At 51.0% G+C, this 19169-nt stretch overlaps 2 protein-coding genes across 4 annotated transcripts in view; one reads left to right on the top strand and one right to left on the bottom strand.

The window, feature by feature from the left end:
* Positions 1–8608, top strand: part of Dhrs3 (dehydrogenase/reductase 3) — a 35051-nt gene extending 26443 nt beyond the window's left edge. For both annotated transcript variants that reach the window (XM_042272542.2, XM_042272543.2), the window contains exons 3-7: positions 1578–1721; positions 2310–2429; positions 2764–3002; positions 5303–5428; positions 8096–8608. In XM_042272542.2, coding sequence (XP_042128476.1) covers positions 1578–1721; positions 2310–2429; positions 2764–3002; positions 5303–5428; positions 8096–8180 — 714 coding nt within the window. In that variant the 3' untranslated portion in view covers positions 8181–8608. The remainder of the gene's footprint in view (positions 1–1577; positions 1722–2309; positions 2430–2763; positions 3003–5302; positions 5429–8095) is intronic.
* The window catches only part of LOC121820872 (arylacetamide deacetylase-like 4), a 113689-nt gene extending 97111 nt beyond the window's left edge, over positions 1–16578 (bottom strand). The window contains exons 1-4 of one of the 2 annotated variants that reach the window (XR_013049448.1): positions 15027–16578; positions 13144–13261; positions 5243–5496; positions 2998–3162 (exon numbers count right to left, since the gene is read on the bottom strand). The gene's annotated coding sequence lies outside the window, so the exon portion shown is untranslated. Of the gene's footprint in view, positions 3163–5242; positions 5497–13143; positions 13262–15026 lie in introns of those variants that run through there. The other variant, XR_013049449.1, reaches the window with a different exon arrangement.
* Between the last annotated feature and the right edge of the window lie 2591 nt (positions 16579–19169).

The raw sequence follows: 19169 nt of genomic DNA on the forward strand, positions 1-19169 counted from the left end.
CTCTAAACATAATTGGTGAGAAGGCCAGCTGGTTCCTAACAGAAAACATTCTAGAATAGTGTACAGAACAGAAAGCTTTTCTGTTGCTTCTAAGAATCAAGGAAAAGGCTAGAACTGGGCTGGCAGGAAGTGTCCTGCTGGGAAGAGTATATCAGAAAGGCTTGAACTTAACATACCAGCTGACTGGTCATAAATGTGCTCAGACACAGCTGCCTTGCTTAGGAGTAGGTGATGTCCCTTTTAAAATTTTGTTGGGGCCCAGAGACGGCTCAATGGTTAAGAGCACTTACTGATCTTCCAGAGGACCTGTGTTCTGTTCCCAGCACTCATATTGGGCAATCTGTAACTCTAGCTCCAGGGGATCTGATGCCCTCTTCTGGCCTCTGCTGGATCCTGTACCCATGAACTGTGTGCTCTCTGTCTCTCTCTCTCACACACACACTCTCTCTCTCTCTCTCTCTCTCTCTCTCTCTCTCTCTCTCTCTCTCTCTCTCACACACACACACACACACACACACACACACACACAGATTAAAGTAAAAATTAAAAAAAAAAAAAACCTCATTGTTGGTCACTGTACTGGCTAATTCCTGGTCCAGAGCCAGCCATAAGCGTGACAGGAAGCCTGGGTGGGGTGGGGGAAAGAGAGTTTCGATGGGACCAGGGCTTACACTAGCCGGGATGTTCAGTTTAGAGTCATCAGAGAGGCAGGAACCCCAGTTGAGAAAATGCCTTCATAAGATTGATCTGTAGGCAGACCTGTAGGGCACTTTCTTAACTAGTGATTGCTAGGGGAGGGCCCAGCCCATTGTGGGTTATGCCACCCCTGGGCTGGTGGTTCTGAGCTCTATAAGAAAGCAGGACGAACAAGCTTGAGAGCAAGCCAGTAAGCAGCACCCCTCCATGGCCTCTGCATCAGCTCCTGCCTCCAGGCTCCAGCCCTGAGTAAGTTCCCATCCTGACTTCCCTCAGTGATGGACTGTGAGTTACCTGAAAGTGTGAGCTGAATAAACCCTTTAAATTGCTTTTGGTCACAGTGTTTCATTACAGCAGTAGGAACCCTAACTAAGACAGCTAGCGAGATGGTTTACCAGGTAAATACAGTCCTAACAACCTAAGTTTGATCCCTACCCACAGCAGAAGGCGCAGTCACCTCTTAAAAGTTGTCCTCTAACCTCCACCCATGCACAGGTGTGCCCTGTGGTATACACACACACACACACACACACACACACACACAAACACTAATAATTACTAATATTTTTATTTAAAACCCACAGTTAATTTGCTTTGAGTACTTTATTTGGGGATAGAATCAAGGAAGCCAGCATTTTAAAGACTATTAAAATCCTGAATTTCCCCAGCACTCGGGAGTCAGAGCCAGGGGGATCTCTGTGAGTTCAAGGCTAGCCTGGGCTACAGAGTGAGTTCCAGGAAAGGCACAAAGCTACACAGAGAAACTCTGTCTCGAATAAACCCCCCCCCCCAAAAAAAAACCTGAAATCCTGGTATCAATCATTATATCAGTACAGCCTGTTTCAAAGCCACCTATTCAATGCTGTTTTTTTCCCTTCCAGATTGTTCTCTGGGGCAGGACTGAGAAATGCCTGAAAGAGACAACAGAAGAGATTCGGCAGATGGGCACAGAGTGCCACTACTTCATCTGTGATGTAGGCAACCGGGAAGAGGTGTACCAAATGGCCAAAGCTGTCCGAGAAAAGGTGAGTAGCCTGGGCGTGTCTGGCCCCAGCCTACGGAATTCATGCATCCTGGGAGGAGGGAGTGTTGCTATGGCAGACTGACGCTGTGCAGGGCACCTTTGGGGACTCTCCACGAAGCTTGTCCAAGTTACTTGGGCAGGGACTGGAGTTGATAACACAAAAAGAGCAGACCTCTGTGGTCCCTTGGACATTTAGACCCTACAAGTTTCTCTAAAAGACAAATGTCCCATTGCCTTCTGGGAAAATCCTTTCCTTAATCCAAAACATTTGGGCTGGGTAGATCAATGAGCTCCAAGAGAGAAAAAAGAATTCACCCTATTACATAGCCCACTCATGGTAACATTAACCATTTTTATGTGACCATAACTTCATTTATTATAAATACGCTGCATTCCGGGTATAGTATGTACCATAAATTATTTCTAATCCTCAGACACAGCTGGTATGGCACCAGCGCCGTTTATAAACAAGACTGATGCTCAGAAAGGCCATGTGGCTGGTGGTTGCGGAGCCTGGTCTGTGCCCCCACAGGGACAGCCCACAGGGACTGGCTGCCCTCACGGCTCCACAGCCCCCTCTTGCCCACAGGTGGGTGACATCACCATCCTGGTGAACAATGCCGCTGTGGTCCATGGGAAGAGCTTGATGGACAGTGATGATGATGCCCTCCTCAAGTCCCAGCACGTCAACACCCTGGGCCAATTCTGGGTAAGGGCTTTCCTGGTCCAGAGCCAGCCATAAGCATGACAGGAAGCCTGGGTGGGGTGGGGGAAAGAGAGGCTCAAGGGGACCAGGGCTTACGCTAGCCGTGATGTTCAGTGGCAAAGCAGCTAGTTAAAAGGAGTGACTGACAGGGAGACGCAGGAACTGCTGACTGGCCAGCATGGTGATCTGCAGCAGGGAGGCCTCAGCCCCTGCAGATTGAGGACTAAGTCACTAGGTTAGCTGTGCGCCTTGAGCGGGCTGTTCTCCCCAGTGCAGGGGTGCTGGGCTCGGCAGAGGCTCTGCCGTTCCACACTGACTTCTGTTACCCCACCCTCAGACCACCAAGGCCTTCTTGCCACGTATGCTGGAGCTGCAGAACGGCCACATCGTGTGCCTCAACTCCGTGCTTGCGCTGTCGGCCATCCCTGGCGCCATCGACTACTGCACGTCGAAAGCGTCGGCCTTTGCCTTCATGGAGAGCCTGACCTTGGGGCTGCTGGACTGTCCCGGTGTCAAGGCCACCACCGTGCTGCCTTTTCATACCAGCACCGAGATGTTCCAGGGCATGCGCGTCAGGTCAGTGGGTGAGACCAGCCACCTCGCCCGAGCCAACCCAGCCGGCGGTCCTCACAGGAAGAGCCCCAGAATTCCGTGGCCTCGTCTCGCTCTCAGAGCTCCTTTTCCACTCACAAGGCAGCAGGATACTACTGCACCCGTATCCGTTACTCTTCCAGCTCTAAGGAAGGAGGAGAGGCTTTTTTGAGGGTCACAATAAGAGGGTACAGTCTGTCCTGGTAGGAAGTCACAGTGGCAGGAGCGTGAGGCAGCTGGTCACATCACATCCACAGTCCAGAAGCAGAAAGAGGGAGAGACACACGAAGGCTGTTGCTCAGCTCGCTCTCTCCATTTTATTCAGTCCAAGACCAGCTACCCACATTTAGAATCCTGCTTCTTTCTACAGGGGCTTACACAAAACACCAGTACTGAATGTGCACAGTGGAGTACTACCCAACAACAAAACAGGAAATGAGTGATATGTGACCTGAATAACGAAGCTCATATCCAAAACGCTAAGTGAAAGAAGCCACACTAGCACATTCTGCACAGTCCCATGTACATGGCATTCTGAACCAGGCAAAACTATGGTGCTAGAGACAGGGTCAACGGTATAGAGCCTGGAAGGGGGCCCGAGGAAACTCGGTGGTGGTGGCAGCGGTGGTGGTGGTGGTGAAAAAAAGCAAAAGTTAATTGAGCTGTATGCTGAAGGTGCGAGTCCTATCTCCTCTCCTCCTAGAGACAGTGCTGGACATTATAGAGATACCACCCTGTCACTGGAGTTGATCTCTGTGAAAACCCCAAGGCCAGCCCTTCTAGGCCACAGGTTCACTATCTGAGAATCGCTCACTATCTTGGCCTGGGAAGAAAACCTAGTCAACAAAGTTTGGTCTCCGGAACCCACGTTTATAAAAATCCAGGCAAAGGTGGCGTGCACCCATCATCCTAGCACTGCAGAGGCAGATAGGCAAATCCTTGGGCTTGTTGACCCATCAGGCTAGCCAAGTTGGTGAGCTCCAGGCCAATGAGAGACCCCGTCTTTAAAAAAAAAAAAAAAGTGGATGACTCCTGAGGAATGATACCAAACATTGACCTCTGCCCTCTACACATGTGCATAGCATGTGCCTGCCCACACATAGACACTCATGCATAGACAAACCAAAGCTGCCCTTGTCACATAACTGAGGAAGTACGGGGGCGGGGGAGGGGGAGGGGGCGAGTACAGCAGTCTGTGAGCCCCAAGGCTGCCCCTTGCTCAGGAATGGCATGATGACTGATGACTGACTACCCTTAATCCTACTGGTACCACAGTGAATCATAGCCCTTTGAGGGCCAGCAGCACATGCCCTGTGCCTTCAGACTGAGGAAGGCAGGAAGAGCCAGAAACAGAGTCGTTAGAGTAGTGCTAGGAGCTACACACACACACACACACACACCTTCCTTATCCGTAAACTGGAGAGAATATTTGTGCATGGGCCCGATACACAATGGGTACACAGGTCTGGGGTCAGATGCCTCGGAATAGGCATGGGAAGCCCCTGTTGTGTGAGTATTTGCCGGCTTGTTCATCTGGAAGTCCCATGGAAAACCACTCTGTTTGACTGACAGGCTAGTGAACCAGCAGGCTGAGGACCTCCCCAGGCAGAAAGGCCCAGTAGAGGAGTAGGGCAAAAGAACAAGTATTTATTGAGCACCTACTGTGTACCAGGGCCTACTAGATGCTGAGGATGCAACAGGGGGTGAGATTCATTGGGCCTCCTCCCTCAGAGAACTCATAACCTGATGGAGGAGACAGGCCATTGGCAAAGAACAACCTGACAAGCCAGGTCATTCTAGATGTGGTTGTGGTTAGGCAGCTAGACAGGAGGTAAGATCTAAGGCCACCCTGCACTGTGGGAGGCTGGACAGTCTCTCAGGGACCCAGGAGGAGTGAGCAGGCTGTGGGAATGGCTGATGAGGCAAGATGGTATAGTAAGAAAGACTGAGGGCTGGCCCATGCTGTAGAGTGTGGAGGAAGTCCAATGTGAGTACCAGGAGCCCTGGCAGATTTTGGAGAATGAGCCCGGCAGGGTGGACTCTTAATTCCTTGATTCTTTCAGAGATACCCCCTGCTAGTGGGCAGACTCCACTCACATGGTGGGGCAGGATGGAGCAGGATCGAGGGACTCTTAACAGGCATGGACTAGGAGAGAATCCCCACAGCCTCGAGTCCCTCATTCAGAAGAGCCAAAGTGATGCCCTCAGAAACGTTAGCCACTCACAAAGGTGCCCGGCAGAAAGGCCAATTTCTCCTTGAGAAACCAATATTTTCCTGCCTTCAGGTTTCCCAACCTCTTCCCGCCGTTGAAGCCAGAGACAGTAGCCCGGAGGACGGTGGAAGCCGTTCAACAAAACCAGGCCCTTCTCTTGCTCCCGTGGACCATGAACATCCTCATTATCTTGAAAAGGTATGGGATGGGGAGAGAGAGTTCTTCACCAGGTTCAGGTCCAGCTTTTTCCTTTACTCCAGTGGGTCCTAATGGGGAAAAGGCAACAGGCAGGAGAAAGTGAATGTGAAATCGATTAGTCATGTCTGCTGAGGGCAGGAGGTAGACTGTACTGACCCGTGAGGCAGAATTGTTAGTCTAAGGATCTTTTATTTCTTAATATTTCTGAGGCAGAGCCCACTGTAGCTCAGGCTTATCTGGAACATACTATGAATCCTAAACTGGCCTTGAACTTGTAATTCTCCTGTCTCTCTAATATTGGGATTATAAGCATGCACTACTGTGCCTGGTTTAAAAATTATAAGGGATCCAAACAGCTCTTGCTCATGTGAGTTTTATCTGTCACTACTTACTTCATTAGAAATTAAAACTGGGAGGGGAAATTAGATTTACACACTAGTTTCTAGTTAGTTTTTTTTTCATTTATAAAGAGCAATAACAACTATTAAATTATCATAACTGCCTTGTTTGTTTGCTTGCCTTTTTAGTTTTTTTAGACAGCCTCTCACTAGGTATCCCAATCTAGCCTCAACTCCTAAATCTATTTTTGCAACAAGCAATTCTTTTTCTAAAACAACACAGACACGTAGCCAGGGGAGGCACTGGCTTACGTTCTTGCAAATCTCTCCATTGTCTGGTTTAATCTGAAACAACTAGATTCCTACATCTGCGTCTTAGTTCAGTCAATTGGGATAGTCCCCTGCAACAAACCTCAGGGAAACTGCACTGCACATGCAGAGAAATAAAGGATAAAAGACAAATGATGGGCCTGGGATGTGGCTCAGTGGGTAGAGAGCCTGCCTGGCACGTATGAAGCCCTGGGATCCGTCCTCAGTGCTGCATAAACCAGGTGTGGTGGTTCCTGCCGGTAATCCCTGCGTGTGGGAGGTAGAGGCAGGAGGATCAGAAGTGTGAGGTTAGCCCCAGCTATATAGTCAGTTTGAGGCTAGCCTGGGTGATTTTTTTTTTTAAAGACCCTGCCAAGAAAGAGAGAGAGAAAAAAAAAGGAAACAGGAAGGGAAGGCAGAAAGGAAGAAAGAGAAAAACAAGCTACTGCAGTGTTAATATAAATATCCTAGAGAGAGAGATCTCTGGCACCCCCAAGAGTGCCTGGACCACATTCTTAAGACCCACTGCTCTGCAGTCAGGCAGGCATAGCCCAGCTCCCAGATAGCTCAGTCTAGTGACAACAGGAGTTTCCATGCCGAAGGCCCAGAGTCTGGAGAAGTGTCATAGCTCTAATGAGGTGGCGTTTAAAGACCACCTTGGGAGGTGGGCTTTTCATACTGGAGATATTTTCTCCTCTAGAATTTTCCCAGTACTGAATCCACCTAGAACTGTCTAGACTCATTACATCTGGGTCCCATGCTGAAGGGGCTAGTTAGTACATGTGGCTCAGTGTGCTCTCCATACAGGCAGAGCTGTGTCCCTGCAGCCATGACTGTGGCTCCTGCTTGTCAGGAAGTACAGCCCCTTGTTCCAGGCTCACCCTGTTGTTATCAGCAACCATTGACTCCCAGGAAAGCCACACCCTTGTGTGACTCAGGGAACAATGGCAACCGGCCCTTTGTCTTCCATTCTGATATCCTCTGTGCACACAGAGGGTGGAGAGTGGAGAGCAGAAGAGGGGGCATTTGGAGCATTCACGTACCCCAGCATACCCTGCCCTCCAATCCATGATGCTCTCTGACTGCCTGAGGGATCCCCTAAAAGAACAGGCCCCCTGCTGGGGGGCGATGGCTCAGATGGTAAAGTACTTTCTATGTGAGTGTGAGAATCTGGATTTGACCCCCAACACCCATGTTTGACCTTCATGTGTGCACTGCAGCAGGTGAGCATGCACACAGAGACAGACAGACAAAGAGACTGATTGCTTTAAAAGAGGGCCGGAGAGATGGCCAGCAGTTAAAAAACACTTGCTGTTCTTGCAGAAGACCAGAGTTCAGTTCCCAGCACCCACATCAGGCAGCTTACAACCTCCTGTTAACTCGGGTTTCAGGGATCTAATGCCCTCTTCTGGTCTCAGTAAGCAACTGCACTCAAATGTACAAACTGGCATCCATACATCCACATAATTAAAAATAAAACAAGACTTAAAAAAAAACCCACAGAAGCGCATGTGTTTGGGGTTCTGGAGGCTAAGAGCATGGCATAGCATCTGGCAAGGGCCTTCTTGCTGCCTCATGACAGGATGGGGCGGTCTGTCTCTCCCCCCACCCCATACAGGACAGAGCAAGTGTGCCCAGGGAGCTTGCTTTAGTAGTCGAGTCACTCAGACTGTCCACTAATCCATGACTGGGTGGATCCCCTCATGCCCCAGCCATCTCTGTCTCACCACAAAGACAGTCAAGTTTCAGCTTGCATCTTGGAAGGGCCGGAGCACATCGAAGGCACACCAGATACCGAGAGCACAGTCCGTCTGTTTTCCTATGCTTGGCCCTTTACCTAATGAAAGCGCTAATTCTTGGAGTTCAGGGGCTGATTTTGGAAGGGGAGCCAGTGTATGGGTTGCAGGAGAGCCAGGAGAGCTTCTGAAACCGTTGTCTACTACCCTGTTTGGCATTGCCCCCACGGACCCCACCACTGCCGCCTACCTGACTAACCATCTGCCCTTCCCCCCCCCCCCAGCATACTCCCACAGGCTGCACTGGAGGAGATCCACAGGTTCTCAGGGACTTACACCTGTATGAACACCTTTAAGGGGAGGACATAGAGGCAGGAGGAAGACACACCTGAGGAGCCACGGAGCCTGAGGGGAGCCACAATATCCGGGCACACACCGATGTGCCTGTGCATTGGCATGTCTGCTGGGTGAGCAGGACTGTACCTGTCCCCAGGGAAGAATCTGCGGCTCCCAGGTCAACTCCAGGACCTTTGTGCAGGACTGATGTGTGTAACTCTGACCCCCATGGGGAGCCAAGACGCCATTCAGCAGCCACCTGACAATTTTGTACATTTCTCATTCTGTAGGGTTTATTGTTCAATTGCTTCTCCAGTCTGACCCGCCTGAGCAGTGTGCACCTAGGATTTCCAGGAGAGTCTGCCCCCAGACACTCTGCCTTTCCCTCCAAAACCCGCTCACCCTCAGCTCCTGCAAACTGGTTACCCGGCAGTAACGCAAATAAAGAGGTGGCTTTGGCAGCTTCTTTTGTTCACGTCCTTGGGAGGGGGTGCAGCTGGGAAGGAGCCTGTCCCAACCACAAAGAGAAAAAAAGGGTCATCTCAGGGTCTACAGAGAGCAGGAAAGGGACTACAGCCCAGCCCAAGGAGAGAGGGGTCGGGGAGGCCCCTCCAGACACATGGCTTCCCTGGTAGGATCCCTGAGAGCTAGTCCATGGAAGAACTCACCGCAGCTAGAACACTGTCTGTCCTTCCTTGACCCCACTGGGCCACCAACTTAAAGTCAGCCTTTACTGAGTACCTGCTGTCCACCCCACATGAAGAAGCCAAGGTGATACCAGCAGACCATACCGTTCGTCGCTTAGGCCAGCACTGTGGGGTGCTACAGACCCCACAGCACATCTAACTGTGGGGCATGGGAAAGCCCAGAGAATGGAAGGAGCTGGTGTGGTCTCAAGCAAGGGTAGAGGTGCCCATGGTTCTCTAATGTGACTCTCATGCTGAGAAAATTCAGTCAATGACACTGGTCAGTGTAGAACAAGGAGCAACGTGACCTGCTAGGAATAGCATCCATCTGTACAGCTTTTGCAGGTGAGCGGCAGGGAGCAGGCAAGGGTTCCCCAGAGAGAAGGAGAAGGGCCCAGGCCTCTGACATAGTGGGGAGCTTCCTTGAAAGCCTCACCAAGGCCATATAGACCTGAGCACCTCAGGCTGGACCTGAACTCATGCTCACAACAAGGAGAATGAGATGACTCAAGTGAAAACAGACTGGTCTGCAAGGGAAACACTAGGTGTCTGGTGCTTGTGGAGAACTGACTTAGAATGCTTAGGGCGTTGTCGACCTAAGACATGGTGTTTGCATTGTGTCAGTCACCAGCTCTCCCTGCAGCTCCTGAAGACAAAAACCAAACCAAAACACAGCTCAGAGTGACCACTTTAAACAGTCTAACCACTTGGCGGTGAGTGTCAGCTAGATATGACCCCCAGATCACCATGGCTTCCAACAGGGAAAGTGTCTGCCCTGCAACCTCAACTTATTCATGAAAACATCTTCCCTCTGAGCAGCCACTACCCAAGATGGAAGTGTCCCAGGGAGTAAATGTGAGTTGGTCCACCAGCATCAGACCCTCTTCAATTCTCCCTGGAAATAGTGTGTGTCGCTTGCATTCCCATTTTACTGGCCAGGTCTGGTCATGTGATCATGCCTGCCAAAGATCCTGGGATTCTGAATACAATGATCACATGGGCTGCCAAGCCATGGAAGAAGACTTCACCAGGAAAAGTTAGAACTGAAGCCAGGGATGGAGAGAAGCCAACTCAAGGATGGGGTAGCCCAGGAGCCCATGTTGGTGCTGAGCAGTCCCTGTGGAGGCAAATGCCTGGCTCTCTTCCCAAGCACCCTTCCAAAGGGAGCATTTGGAAGCTTGGTCCACAGATGAGAAGATGCATTCAGAGCAGGATGTGGGCTTGGCCTGGATCAGAATTTGAGCACAACTCTGACTCCTGGTTTTTCATGACACCAGACAGTTTCAAGCAACAAGGAGTCAAGGTCAGCTCATCTATCATCTTCCTTTTGGCCCTTATGGACAGGTGTCTCCAATGTGTGGGATGTTACTACCCGCTTCAGCCCCCTGTGGTGTCTGGACAATCTCCCAAGGCAGGTGCCTGTGGCTGGCTCTTCCAGGGAGAGACTGGGGGTGGGTCCATCTTGGGGAACAGAGAGAAGTGAGTGGGGCAAGGCGGGGTCTTGCCTGCTGAGACTCAGTTTCCCGGACCATCTCTGAGCAGCTGATGTATTTCTGTGCTCATGGCCTGCCTGCAGGCCAATCTTTTAAAGATGCTTTGATCATTGGGGTCTCCATTGGCCTTTAAACTAGAAATGCAGTGAGGATCTCAGGGGAATATGATGGGATGCTGGGATCAGCAATGCCCAGTCAACCTTTCCCAAGACCCACCAAGCATGATCACTGCCTTGGTTACAGGGTGATCTCTGGGTTTCCCAGAATGCAAACGGTTTCTCCTGGTGGTAGCATAAAGCCTGGTCCTCCCACAACAATACACACACAACCAGCACCCCGCTTTTTTTTTTTTTTTTTTTTTTTTTTTTTTTTTTTTTTTTTTTTTTTTGGATTGCTTCCCAGAGGAACCAGGGAAAAGGCCTTGGGCATATTCCCAGGAAACCTCTCTGGTCCCTCACTGGAATGATTTGACTGCCTGGAGAACTTCAAGAGTGAGAGTGGAGAGCTAATTCTGTCCCTTTGCTTGTCCAAGTGAAGGAGGGTGACAACGCCAGCCCCCTGAGGGGCGTAACAGGCTGTGCCAACCCTGCAAAGAAGCCTTGGGTCCTGGGAAATGACCCAGTTGCCAGGCTGAAGGTTCCTCCCCAACCCCAGAGAGAAGCAGATCGGGGGTGGGTGCCAAGTCCAGGGAGGCCTCAGACCTCAGCCCTGACTGGCCCTGGTCCAGGGGAGCAGGCTGGCTGGCTGGACCAGTGGTTAGGAATTCAGTCCTGTGGGCACCAGTAGTTCCCAGGGACCGAATACTTGAGAAACTGACTCTCCCAGAAACAAGCCGATGTCTAAAGGGACCAGGTAACAGAAAGCTCCAGAACTGACTCCGGGAGCCGCTACTGGGCCCCTACCCGTCCTACCTTAGAGCCCCATCCCAAGAGAGGCAGCTTTCACCTTTGAGATGTTCCTGTCCTATGGAAGACAAAAAGAACCCAGGCCACAAGGCACAGGAGCAGAGGTCCTCAAGGAACAGCGGGGTGGCTGGGAAAGGAGAGGGGAGACCATGGCCCATGTGGGACCCCTCCCCTGAAGAGCATCTTTCTGATTCTCAGGGTTTGGGTCAGAATTAAGAGCCCAGAGGTCTTCTCTACACACACCCCTTGCTTCAGGCAAAGCCAAAAGGCGACAAATATCTGCTGATGCAGAAGGAAGGGCTGGAACTGCTCCCAGACACATCTTACTAAGCTCCCAAACATTCCTCGGGTCTTGGAGTGCGGTTCAGTTGGTGGAGTCTTGTCTAGCCCTGGGCTTGAGCCCCAATACCGCAAAAAACCCGGCTTGGTACATGCTTTTATTTCTAGCACTTGAGAGACGGAAGCAAGAGAATCAAAAGTTCAAGGCTATCCTCAGCTACATAAAGAGCTTGAAGCCAGCCTGGGATACAGGAAACCCTGTATCAAAACCACAATCAAAAAACATTGATTAGGGGCCAGAGAGAAGGACACTTACTTACAAGCCTGATGACCTGAGTTAGATCCCTGAGATCCACATAGTAGAAGGAGAAAACCAATTCCCTCAGATTATTCTCTGACCTCTACATGTACCCCATGCACACACACATGTGCACACACAATAAATGGAACAGTGTAAAACATTTTTACAGCAGACACACCTGACTCCACCTGTGCCTGCATGGGATGGCTGTACAGAGTGGGACTAAGTTAGTTCTTCACATTCTCAAGGGCCACCATGCCTCGTCTGTTCAAAGCCCCAGCTCTCCAGCCCTCTCAGTCCCTGAGGCCTGCAGCCCCACCCCTCCAAGCAGAGCCAGGGCTCAGAAGCCCACCCCAACTCTCCCAGCCTTCCCAGGCCAACCATGAAGCCATAACGCTCTTCGGGAAGTGGGAAGCCCTGGGATCTGAGGGAAGGGGAGGCTGCCTCAGTCTCCTGTCCTGTTGCTCTAAAAAAATACTCGGACAGAAGCAACTTCTGGAAGGCAGGATTTGCCTGGGTTCACAGCTCAAGGGACAGCCATCGTGCTGGGGAGGTTGAGGAAGCCAGGGCTTGGAGCAGCCGGTCTCGTTATGTCTGCAGTCAGAGCCATGAATGCAAGCATGCTAGGGCTCAGCTCACCCACGGTCTCAAACAGGCCAGGATCTCCTGCCTAGGGAGTGGTCCTGCCCATAATTAAGATGGCTCTTTCCACATCAGACAGTTTCCCACAGGCATGCTCAGGGGCCTTCCTCCCTGGTGATTCTAGGTTCTCTCTTGATAGCATTACGATTCAGTATTACAGGAAGAAATCCATACCCTTGGGGTCCAGTCTGGGCTCAGCCATCTCCTCTGTCATACCATCTCTCCTGCCCTTCCTTCTGTCTCTTGGGGCTGAGTAACTATCCAGTGTGGACAGAGCTTAGGAAAGCACAGTAAAGTTAAAGCAGTGACATGATATTTATGACCTGATGGCCCCTCAGGATACCTGGATCACTCACTGCCTTGGCCTGGCTTCTGGTGGTGACATCCTTCAAGTCATGGCTGGCTCTGACTGTGGTATGATAAGCTGAGGCTCAGAAGACCTCATCATGGGTAATGGTACAGGGGTGAAGAGAGGCCTCATGGGAGAGCAGTTATGGAGTCCCCAGCAGAATGAAAGGTGTCACTTGTCTTGGCCTGGCCTGTGGTGGTGACATCCTTTGAGGCATGTCTGGCTCTGACTATGGTGTGATAAGCTGATACTCAGAAGACTGTGTGTGTGTGTGTGTGTGTGTGTGTGTGTGTGTGTGTGTGTGTGTGTGTGTGTGTGTGTGATTTATTAAAATGACTTACAGTCTGTGGCCCAGCTAGTCCAACAATGGCTGCCTACCAATGGAAGATCCAAAAATCCAGTAGATGTTCAGTCCATGAGGCTGGATGTCTCAGCTGGTCTTCAGTATACACCAGAATCCTGAAGAAGTAATGCCAGTCAAGGAATGGACTTTCCAGCAAGGATGAGGGCAAGCAGGCAGAAAGAGAGGAGAAGGGAGGGAGGAAGGGGGCTTCCTTCTTCCATGTCCCTTATATAGGCTGCCAACAGATTAAAGGTGGATCTTCCCTTCTCAAAAGATCCAGATTAAAAGTGAGTTATATTAAGTGGAGAAGAACTGAGAGCATTCATCCAAAATTAGGAGCAGGAGAAGACATCCTCTTTCCGCTTCTGTTCAGTATAGGACTTGAGTTCTTAGTCAGTTAAGGCAAGAAAAAGAAATGAATACACATATGTACACGCAGATACAAATAGGATAAGAAGATGTCAAACAATCCCACCTCCTTTTGATAGCCCAAGTCTTCCATTACATGACTAGACCACAGTTTATCTGTCCATCACAGTTGATGGACAGTTGAGGACAATATCTTCTTGCTGTACTTGCTTCCTCAAGACCCGACACTGTGAGGGCAGAGCATCTGGCACAAACAGGCTTTTCATCGATGGTTGCCAATATGGAAGCCTAACCTTCTTCCTAGTATACCCTATTCCCCTAATCACTGTCCCGTCTGCGTCCAGGTGGAGCCCCCCGAGCAAGAAAAGCCACAGTGCATTGCTAAACGTTCAAGACTTCATCCCGGTATTGCTGACATTGTGGACAGGGTCACTGGCAGGGCGGTCCTGGGCTCTGCGGGGCACATGACAGCACCCTGTCTTCACCCAGTAGCCGACCCTTGCAGTTGTGACAATAAAAAACAGCCCCTGGACTTTATAGGATGTCCTCTAAGGAGCTGTGTCACCTGTTGGGAGCATTTGGTCCTCAGGTCACTTGTTTCTTCTTTGCAACAACTCAGGGCTGTGGGAGTGTGGAGGCTTGAATGAGAACAGCCCCCATAGGCTCACAGGTTTGGATGCCTGGTCCCCAGTTAGAGGAACTGCTAGAGAAGGATTAAGAGGTGTGTCCTCGCTGGAGTGGGGGGCAGGGCGGGTGACACTGAGAGAAGCCTTTGAGGTTTCAAAACCCCACACTGCTGGGTGTAGTGGCACACACCCTTAATGCCAGCACTCAAGAGGCAGAAGCAAGCAGATCTCTGTAAATCTGGGGGCAGCCTGACCTATATAGTGAGTTCCAGGACAGCCAGAGCTATACCAAGACGCCCTGTCTCAAAATTAAAAAAGGACAGGGAGTCGGCCTCAGTTGCTGCATACAGCTATGGAAAGGGAGATCCAGGAAGCTTTAGTGGCCTGTCCCCCAGGAGGCTAGCAGATCCAGGAACATGAGACTCTCTCTCTCTATTCCAGGCTGGGATCTCTAATCCTCCAAAAGGCCTCTACTGCGGGCCTCCATGCTTCTTTCCTGGTGAGTTACCCAGTATCCGCAGGATTTTCTAGCAACCCCCCCAAATCCTTATCATTCCTTTCATTTTTCAAGGCTCACAAGACAAAAGAGAGAAGGAGTTGAAGAAGACACACGCTGTGCTCAATCCCAGGCTTCTGCTGGGATGTAATTGGATCCTGCCCGGGAAGGTGACTCGGGTCTGGGCAAAACCCAGAGAGGGAGAGGTGGGAGGACCTGGCTCTGGGCTCGTGAGCCGCTGACTCGGAGTGAGCGGGAGGATCTGAAGGATGGAGCCAGTGGCCCTGTCCACCACAGTTACTGAGGGGAAAATCAAAAGAGAAATACAAATAATGAACTATCATTCTCTGCACTAGTAAACCTCCATTAATAAATGTGTCTCTTATTTACCTTGTAATAACAGCAATGAGTCATGGTGTGTCTGGTGGGACAGACACAGAATCACACACTTAGCAAGGAATGTGAGGAGTTCAAAACCAGACTGGGGAACTTGGCAGACACTGCAGCTGCTGTCACCTTGAGTCCCAATACTGCCAGGTGCCACCAAGGCACAGCGAGGGACCCGATTCCAATTCTCAGCCTCTGAGCCAAAGCAAGGCAGCATCTGGTTTGTGCCCACACACCAGCTGCCCCAGCCAGTGAGGCTTGCCTAACCCTTTCAGGCAGAAATTCAAGAGCTGGGCCCTGGCCTGCAGATAGTGCCCCCTCTATCGACAGCGGGAAAACTCCCTGATTGCTGGCACCATTCACAGCCAGCCCTGCTTGGCAAAAGGCAAGGTTTATTGGTTCACAGGAGAAAGCCCAATGGTAACTTGTTTCGGGAATGGCTGACTCCAGGACCTGACACACACCGGCCTCTCTGTCTTCTTCATTTCCATGTGTTTGGACTGGCTCCTCTCAGCGCTCTTACTCTCCTGATGGCAAGAAGGCTGCTTCAGCTCTCTCCCAGGTTCAAGGGCCTTAGGAAAAGCAAGATGTTAGTTACCCGGGCTTAATTCTCAGGGGTTACAGCGGGCTTGGGTTGAGTCCCTTGTCCACATATAAACCAATGATAGCAGTCAGAGGATGCTCCAGTAGACCAAGCCCGAGTCCTGTGTTCTGTCCCTTGCAGCCAAGAAGCCAATCAGTCCTGGAGCCCACAGACTGAGAGCTGGAGATGGTGAGTTCCTTGCCAGGGAAAGGGTGACAGGATGCTAGGTAGCCTCATCAGTAGCTGTCATCAGGATGACCAGCGGTGGGACCCCTGACTTGCCCCTGGGCCTTGGGAGTGACAGTTGGCTGAGGTCCTGACCTGCAGTCTGGAGTTCCCAGGTCTTGGTCTGACTGGCAGTTGGCTAGCCGGGTGACAGGCAGTTGGCAGGCTCCTGAGGACGGGCAGTCAGTTAGCATCCTGGTGGGCAGTTGGCAGTGTGGTGCTTGGCAGCAGATCCAGCCTGTCTGTCAGCCCATCACGACTGCCCCGAGGAAGAGAGGGAGAGGGACTCCCTCACTACCCACCCCCAGACTGCCATGTGGCTTCCAGTCCCCTGGTGGCACTGGGAACAGCTTTCCCTAACTACCTAGAGTAGAGGCTGTGCAGACTCTAAAGTGTTTTGCCCTTATTTGGTAGCGAGTGCCCCTGCCTAGCAGGACAGGAGTCTCTGTGGGGTCTGCAGTGTCTTCTGGGAGCCATGGGCCACCGCAGGCCCTGAGTAGGAGGAATCAGGAAATGCTGGGAAGAGCTCTGATTTATCTTCCTCATGTGGTGTAGGTGACTTGGGCTTGTTCATCTTTTCTGAGACTTTTGTTCCCGGGGCAGAGGCCAGTCTTGAAAATGACCCTCTGTTAGGATGTGGGATGGAGAAGACCTCCAAAATATGAGGGTAGGGGGAACAGGCAGGCAGAGAGACAGGTGCTGAGGCAGAGAAGCTCCCTGGAAGAAGGCAAAGGTCGGAACGGCTGGAGAGAGGACCAGGTCCACAGGTGGAGACCAACTGAGAGGACACAGTGGACCCTGGGAGGGATGTGGAACCATCTGCCATGTCTTAGAGAAAGAGATGGGGACAGGAAGATGACCAAAACTGCTCCCTAGAGAAGGCCTTCTAGATTCCAAAACTGACTGCGAGGAAACTTTAGTAGAGGGAGGTGACCTGGGGCAGGACTGGGCTAAAACCAGAGGGGATTACATGAGGCTACTGTACACCAGCATCATGGATGCGGCCCGGCTCGTCTGCCCTAAGAGCCAGACTGAGAACAAGGCTGAGGGAGGAAAAGGATCCCACAGCTGGGTAGCTAGAGGGAGGCAGAAGCCAGGGGTGGGTAAGATGATCAGGGTTGTCTGGTTCATGACTCTTGTGGAGAATAGAGCCCCTCAGAGCAGCTTTAGACCCCGCTTCTAGGAAGGGAAGAATGGAGCAATTCCCAGGTGTCTCTGTGTGCTGCATGCACCCCTTCCCACAAGGTCCCTTTCCTACCTGTCCTTGTGGTGGCCTGGAAACCCTGTCTAACAGGGAGCTCAGGATTCAGGGAGTGGCCATAAGGCAGACACATACACACACACACACACACACACACACACACACACACACACACACACACACACAGGAAAAGGAAGTAGTGTTTGTCCATGTAGAGCGGAGCCTCTGAAGCTGCCTTCCCTTTGATACCATGGCTACTGAGATGGGACCCCCCTGCTATGACTAAAGACCCTGGTGAGGCGAGGACTTGTCCCCTGAGCTGTGTCTCTCACTGAGTCCCCTCAGCTCTTCTCCACATTGTCCAGCCCTCCCCACAGCTGAGTCCTCTGACTCACCTGAGTACCTCCACCATGCATCTCAGAAACTCTTTGCAGAATACAGATTTGAACACATGACTCTCTGCCTAGAGCCTTCCATGGCTCACCATTGCCCGTAGACTAGGCCCTTTCTGAGTCAGCCCAGACAATGAAAGCTCCTTAAATTCTGCTGAATGATCTTCCTGAATGGAAAAAAAAAAAAAAAAAAAAAAAAAACCCTCTAGGACAAGCGTACAAAAGAAACCTTTATTCTTGTCACCAAATGGACATATGGAGTCTCTAGACACAAAAGTTCTGGCACACACCGAGGTTTGCAGAGAGAGAGTTATTGCTGCGTTGTGTTTGGGGGAGGCACTGAACGCTATGCACATTTCCATCTGTTGTAGCATAGACAGGCTCTAGTTAACATTCCTGTGGTGGAATATTACACAGTGCTGAAAACAAATGAGAAACCAGAGAGGAAAGACTCCTCTTGGCATGATTCAATTCATAGGAAGTTCGAAACATAGTCTAGTGATTAATCATCTTTGGGATTGGGATGGATAGAGACGGGAAGGGAAGGGGGAGTCTTTAAGGACTGGGGATCTTTACCATGATGATCTGAATGGCAGTTACCCTTGTTACGTGGACTGAGCCCTGTGCTTAGGACTTGCTGTATCTCCTACCTCACTGTGAAGTAAAGAAGAAGAAATCCCAGTTCACCCAGATTTGGAATAGCATGCAACAATTTAAAACAAAACAAAACAAAATGACCGGCTAGGTGTGGGGGTACATGCCTTTAATTGCCACAGAAGCGTTGTGAGTTCAAAGCCAGCGTCATCTCCAAAACCATTTTGGGAGACGGAGGAGATGACCCAGGTGGTAAAGGGCTTGCTGTAGAAGCGTGAGGACCTCAGCCGGCAGCAGTGAGGGGAGGCTGAGACTGGAGGATCTCAGGGGCTCCCTGGCCAGCCGGCCTGGCCAACTCAATACACTCCAGGTTAGGTGAGCGACTGTCTCAAAAACCAAGGTGGAGAATGACTGCGGATGACGCTGTGGTGGTCTGAATGAAAACGGCCGCCATTAGACCCACAGGGAGCGCATTATTAGGAGGTGTGGCCTCGTTGGAGTGGGTGTGGCCTCGTTGGAGTGGGTGTGGCCTCGTTGGAGTGGGTGTGGCCTCGTTGGAGTGGGTGTGGCCTTGTTGAAGGAAGTGTGTCACTGGGGGTGGACTTTGAGGTTTTCAGAAACCCAAGCCAGGCCCAGTGTCTCTAGCTTTTCCCACTGCCTGCCAATCCAGATGTAGAACTCTCAGCTACCTCTCCAGCACCATGTCTGCCTGTGTACCACCATGCTTCCTGCCATGATGAGAATGGACTGAACCTCTGAACTGTAAGCTAGCCCCAATGAAATGTCTTCCTTATAAGAGTTGCCATGGTTATGGTATCTCTTCACAGCAATAGAAACCCTAAGACAACACCCAACGTTGACTTCTGGCCTCCACACACATGCATACACATATATTCATGCAAACACATCTACCATACACATACACAGACAAAGCATTCTTTATATCACTTTTTGGCTACCAAGGGGTGTGTACCCTATGCCTGGGAGGTCCTAATTACTACCATAACAAGCTATGCTCTGACCACGTGCACCTGTACACCCACAAATCCAAGCAGAGCATCCAGGAAAGGCCTCTGAGGCCCAAAGGTGATGAGGAGGGGACAGTTTGTTCTTTATGTGTCTTTATTCTCCTGCTTGCTGGGAATGTGACT

The sequence above is a fragment of the Peromyscus maniculatus genome, chromosome 2, assembly GCF_049852395.1.
Source record: "Peromyscus maniculatus bairdii isolate BWxNUB_F1_BW_parent chromosome 2, HU_Pman_BW_mat_3.1, whole genome shotgun sequence".
In the NCBI taxonomy this organism is placed as follows: Eukaryota; Metazoa; Chordata; class Mammalia; order Rodentia; family Cricetidae; genus Peromyscus; species Peromyscus maniculatus.